The following is a 6,104-nucleotide window of genomic DNA, read 5'->3' as shown; positions in this document are numbered from 1 at the left end:
AATTAATACCTAAATAGGGACGTAGTAGTATACTTAAAGTATGATGTCAAGTTCACCTTACGAGTATACTTGCAGTATAAAACTACTAAACTAGTAGTCTACTGAGACTATACTTCAAAGTGTACTAAAAATGCTACTACAAGTATTTAATTAGTAAACTATCAGTATACCTATAAGTTCACTTTCAGTATAGTTGCAGTACAAACTAAACATTTTGATGTAAATAGTTGTGTACTCAAAGTTTACTACTGTTATACTTAAAGTATACTTTTATATACTAGAAAGTGGGCCAATTTAGTCCCAAGGAGTATTGAAACAGTACACTTACAAGTATACTACTAGTACACTGATATTTGTATACTTACTACATAAAGTATACTTAAAAATATACTTGAACTTTACTTAAGTATACTTACTAAAATAAACTTGAAGTATACTACTTTTTGGTAGTCCTTAGAACAAAGTTCAACTTTTCAAATAAAATCGTATCCATGTGCTATTGTGTTTTTCATCTATACAAATATGGCAATATTGAAATTTTACATTGGGGGACAGAATTCAGAAACATGATTCTAGTTTAGTGTTTTAAAAATAGATATTTGAAACCAAAAACAACTGCTGGAAAAACAAGCTTTGGTGTACTGGACTTTTGACTCAAGTTATTATTATTGACATGAGAGTAGTTTTCATAAGGGCAAGGTGTCACATTTTTGTCATTAGTTGTTCCATTTCTCTTTCTTTGCTCTTTTTTTCTTTTCTTTACCATGTTTTTTTTTTGTTTTGTTTTTTACTAAAGTAAAAAGTGTGACAGCTGGACTTTCTTTCATATTTCATACTGCGCCAATGTAATTAGCAAAAGATTAGGCAACATGTTAAGAAAGATGATGCAGGTTTGAACAGAGATAAATGAACCTTCTTGTGTTATCGAAACATTATGGGCTGTCCATGTCATTTCACATCAGTAAATGCACATCACTGTAACAGCTGTAACACATCTAGGTGCATGTTTTCGTTTGTTTGTTTGTTTTGCAGTATCTCAGGTGTGACTGAGATCTCCATACGCAGGTCAGAACCCCTGCAGAAGCAAGCACCTGACTCACCCACCCACAAAAAATACAGATCCCCTGTAAAGACCTTGTCTCAGACGACCACCGGGACAAGACCACAGGAACCAGACGAGTCCTCTGCACAATGTGACTTTGCTGCAGCCTGGAATTGAACTGCTGGTTTCATCAGGTCAGAGGAGAACTGGCCCCCCGACTGAGCCTGGTTTCTCCCAAGGTTTTTTCTCCATTCTGTCACCGATGGAGTTTTGGTTCCTTGCTGCTGTCGCCTCTGGCTTGCTTAGTTGGGGACACTTCATTTCCAGCGATATCGTCGACTTGATTGCACAGACACTATTTAAACTGAACTGGATGATGACATCACTGAATTCAATGATGAACTGCCTTTAACTGAAAATTTTGTGTTTACGATTGTCATTTTGCATTATTGACACTATTTTCCTAATTAATGCTGTTCAGTTGCTTTGACACAATCTGTATTGTTAAAAGCGCTATATAAATAAAGGTGACTTGACTTGACAAAACTAAGGCCAATAAATGAAACAGTGCATTTACACACGATTTCCCCCTCAGAAACAAAGACTGTATGCTTTAGTGATACTCCAAACTCTAGAAATCACAGCCATCGCTTACTGCATGCTGTCAGTTTGACAGTTTCAGTTATTCACGAGTCAGAATGATATAACACTTTGTCCCCCTGAAAATGCCAGGGGGATGTTATAATTAGAAGCTCTTTGGGTGACATTCATTACTGAAATAGAGCTATGCATGTCATCCCAATTCAACTGTCAAACAATGTACCACAGGTCTTAATGCATATATCATGACACACACATCACAATCATATCTCATTTGATTTGATCAGTGTATAGAAGAGCGTCACATTGCATAGACAGATCCCTCCACTAGAGCAGATCCTCCCACAGCCTGCATGCATTCATGCACCTAAAGTTCACTTGCCTACAGCTGGTGGTTTTAAAAAAGAAAAGTGCGTTTCTTTTCCCACTCATGGATATGCATTTAGTACGCTATGCTTCTGTGTTGTTTCCGAGGATGAAGCTGATCCTGAAGGGGACAATAGCGTGAAGCTGTCGCGTGCAGCGGGGATGCGTGAACTTTACCGCGCGTGCTGCGCTATCATCCCGGTTATTATAGGGGTGATATCTGATATATAAGGTGAGTGGATTGTTCGCTGTTTTTAGGTGTTCTGTAATATTCAGTAGGATGCAGAAATGTGTTTTCAATTAAATATGGCACGTGGCAGGTGTCTGTGTCAATGCACGTCAGAATATTAATTCGAATTTGCGTTTAAGAATTAAGATGCAATGAATTTCGAAGAAATTCATATAACAGCTTTAAGTGTATTTTTTAATAATACATGCAATTTTCAGTGTGAATTACCATCGACATATGAGATATTGCAAGCAATATTATGATATTAATATCCAGGCATGAAATGCCACCTAAATAGGCTACAACATACTTAGTTTCTATATGTTTTGTGTAAGAAATGACCATATCTACATTTTTAAGCAACATTTTCATTTTCCAGACTTACCGCAAGGCGATCAAAATATAGCCATCAGTATACAGCATATGTAAATAAATTCACATGTGTATTTATTAAATGTTACACATTTTACATATTTAATGAAACATAGTTTTTTTAAACATATTTAATGTTACATGCTTGATGAAATATTAATAGCCTATTAACGTAATATTTAATATATTTATATAATTGTAATAAAACTCAAATGTATATTACATTTTTGCAATGCAGCATGGCATAATTATTTGTTTTGATTTTGGCTGTGTTAACTTTGGACATTTAGGGCAATACATGTGAATTTAGGGAAATACATGTGATTACTCAGTGAATTTCTTTGCCATGCATTTCAGTACATTTCTCTTCCTGTCATTCCAACTCAACATTCTGTGGGACGTGGCCAATTCAATTCAAACTCCTGAAACGGAGCCGGTTCCTAAATTCTGAACTTTGTTAGCCTTTTTGCAGTTGATTGTTGAGATATCGGTTATGTGTTTACAAAACCCCAGAGTATCATTCCTAGGACAGTCTTACGCGGTACTGTTATGTGTAATTTTTATTATTTACATTACGTACAATGCTGTTTTTATAGTTGCAGAGATACAATCATAAAGCATTTGATTACATCAGCTGGACGAGTATCTGGTACACTAAGAGCAGTCCTCATGATGAGTTAGCACGTCATTAATGGGGCTTCCAAGAGCTCTTGATGTGGAGGAAGAGCATCCCCAGCAGAACATCATAATGACAGTAAAGCTGAATCATGAGGGATGCTTGAGGGAGACAATCAACAGACCCTGTAGCCTTTTATTTGTGTTTATTTGTGTTGACACACAAACAGGCAGTCAAACAGAGAGGCAGTCAAAAAAATAAAATAAAAAATAGTGACAATTCTGGGCTGAAGTGTTTTTCCATTGGTTTCTATCTCAAAATGCAGTTTTCCAACTTGATATTCATTAACGTAACACTTTGCATAATATGAAACACAGAATGCCTTCTGGAAAGAGTCGATACAAATGCAGAGAGATAACAACATTCCTATTTCTAGTCTTGATCTATTAGAAATAAGTGAATGGACTTTCATATTCTGCACATAGTCGATGACTTGTCCAAATGAATGAACATTGAAAGGAAAGACCATGTGTCTTAAGGGATATGACCTTTTGATGAATAGCGTCTTGCATGTGTCTCTGGGGGACAAACTCTGCAAAAAAAAAAACCTGCAGGACGTGAACTGAAATAAAAGCACATCCTACTGTAAATTAACAATGTCCTCTTTTGTCACTTGAAGTCAACACAAAATTAAGATTGACCTTGTTTTCTCATTACATGGTCACAGCGCATGTTTCGTAATATTAATCAATAGCCACACAACTGTTTAGGCTATGTTTTAGCCTTTGTTTTGCCTTTTTTAAGTTGACTTTAAAGTGTTAAAGCCTGGTACCAAATTGGTTATATTATGAAGCCAAGCAGAAAAATACATTTATTTTTATGGCCAAAACCCTTTTGCACACACCTTCAAAGCTCTTTAGCTGCTTGTAGATAGCTCAGTAAAAAATGGAGGCAATACTTTTTTGTAAGGAACATTAGAAATATACCCATCAGCTCAACAGCACCAATCGGGACGCCGTCATCTACAGTTTATCAATGCTTCTCCTGCAGTATGTGGTTCCTCTGGCGATCATCAGCTACGCTTACGTATGCATCTGGATCAAACTGAAGAACCACGTCAGCCCTTCCAACCGCAGTGATGGCATCGGCCGCCGGAAGAAGACCACGAAGATGCTGGCGCTGGTGGTCGTGGTCTTCGCTGTTTGCTGGCTTCCCTTCCACGTGTTTCAGCTGGCTAGCGATCTCGACTTGATTCTCAAGTTCAAAGAATACAAACTCATTTACACCTTGTTTCACATCGTGGCGATGTGCTCGACTTTTGTCAACCCATTGCTCTACGGCTGGATGAACCAGAATTACAGGAATGGCTTTCTCATGTTCTTCCGCTGTGAACACAAGCCAGACACCATCTACCCTGATGGGTCCTTCAGGACTCGATCTTTGAGGGGGATGATTGTGAATGGCTACAATGCTGGTCATCCTGCAACTGCTGTCTAATCATGAAGATGGAGTCTTCCTCTGTCTGGAGGAGCCTGCTTAATGCACAGTATATACAGTAGGGTACAATGGAGCTAAAGGCGCATCGGGATAAAATAATAAGATAATAATTGGGGTAAGATAATAACTAGATGACTGACTTTTCCCTTTGATGACATGACGTGGTTGGGTAATCACCATATTTATAATGAAACCACGACATCATTAAATAAAGCAATAACCCCGTGAAGCCGTGGTTTACAGTGAATTTATAACAGCTAAGGGGCGTTGTTAGGCAAAAACGCAAAGCTGTTATAAATTCATTGTAAACCACGGCTGCACGGGGTTATTGCTTTTATAAAACGGTTATTCCATATACGTAGTAAGGTTTCACAAAATAAAACAGAGCATATAAAGTGTAATGATATTAATAAAAACAGTATTCTTCCACCAAACAATGTAGTTCCTCAGAATCAGTTGTGGTTGCAGAGCAACACGCAAACGTTAACAAAGGTGTGTGTTTGTAAAGTAATTTACAACAGCTTTGATTCTCAGCCAATCAGAATCAAGGACCGGAATTCGTGAATTTATAACAGCTAAGGGGCGTTGTTAGGCAAAAACGCAAAGCTGTTATAAATTCATTGTAAACCACGGCTTCACGGGGTTATTGCTTTTATAAAACGGTTATTCCATATACGTAGTAAGGTTTCACAAAATAAAACAGAGCATATAAAGTGTAATGATATTAATAAAAACAGTATTCTTCCACCAAACAATGTAGTTCCTCAGAATCAGTTGTGGTTGCAACAAAGTGGTTGCAGAGCAACACGCAAACGTTAACAAAGGTGTGTGTTTGTAAAGTAATTTACAACAGCTTTGATTCTCAGCCAATCAGAATCAAGGACCGGAACTATCCGTTTTATAATATAATATTTATTGTTACTGCTGAAAACCATATTAAATTATTATGAGGATCTCCTTTAAGAATCTTTCCCATTTTCAGTTTTTTTTAAACTGAACATATTAAACTAGCATTATATTTACTGAACAAAAATACATTTTATTTATCAAAACAAACAGAAAATAGTACAAGCTTAGTTAAAGTGATCGTTTTAACCCAAGTGTGGAGGAAAAAACTCTTGCATTTGTATGATTTTTAAACTAAACAAACCTCTTTCCTTATTTATTTTCTCACAAAATGTGTTGCTCCATAAATGATCAATAAAAACAGATTTTTTTTCTGCAATCGTACATTATGGGAGTAGCGAAAAGCAGATTTTCCTTATGGTGTGCCTTTAGCCCTGTGGACCAGGTGGTGTCCATTTATCATCAGCCTTGTGCAAAACTCTTATTGATAATGTCAGGAGACAGCCTGGATGCTGATAGGCTTTCAGCTCTGGAAA

At 36.9% G+C, this 6,104-nt stretch overlaps 1 protein-coding gene across 1 annotated transcript; it reads left to right on the top strand.

The window, feature by feature from the left end:
• The first annotated feature begins 3,300 nt into the window (after positions 1-3,300).
• On the top strand, positions 3,301-4,722 carry LOC107550989 (neuropeptide Y receptor type 2-like). The gene is made up of 2 exons (XM_016232465.1): positions 3,301-3,363; positions 4,219-4,722. The coding sequence occupies exons 1-2, from the start codon at positions 3,301-3,303 to the stop codon at positions 4,720-4,722; spliced, it is 567 nt and encodes a 188-aa protein (XP_016087951.1).
• The last annotated feature ends 1,382 nt before the right edge of the window (positions 4,723-6,104 follow it).

The sequence above is a fragment of the Sinocyclocheilus grahami genome, unplaced genomic scaffold (assembly GCF_001515645.1).
Source record: "Sinocyclocheilus grahami isolate Dianchi unplaced genomic scaffold, SAMN03320097.WGS_v1.1 scaffold411.1, whole genome shotgun sequence".
In the NCBI taxonomy this organism is placed as follows: Eukaryota; Metazoa; Chordata; class Actinopteri; order Cypriniformes; family Cyprinidae; genus Sinocyclocheilus; species Sinocyclocheilus grahami.
Note: the sequence above shows the minus strand (reverse complement) of the source record. Positions and strands in the feature narration are given on the sequence as shown.

What these genes read in the sequence shown, in the direction of transcription:
- LOC107550989 (XM_016232465.1), top strand. Translation starts at nt 3,301, where the DNA reads ATGGGGCTTCCAAGAGCTCTTGATGTGGAGGAAGAGCATCCCCAGCAG. An exon ending in AGCAGAACATCATAATGACA is followed by an intron (nt 3,364 to 4,218) that starts GTAAAGCTGAAT and finishes TATACCCATCAG; the next exon opens with CTCAACAGCACCAATCGGGA.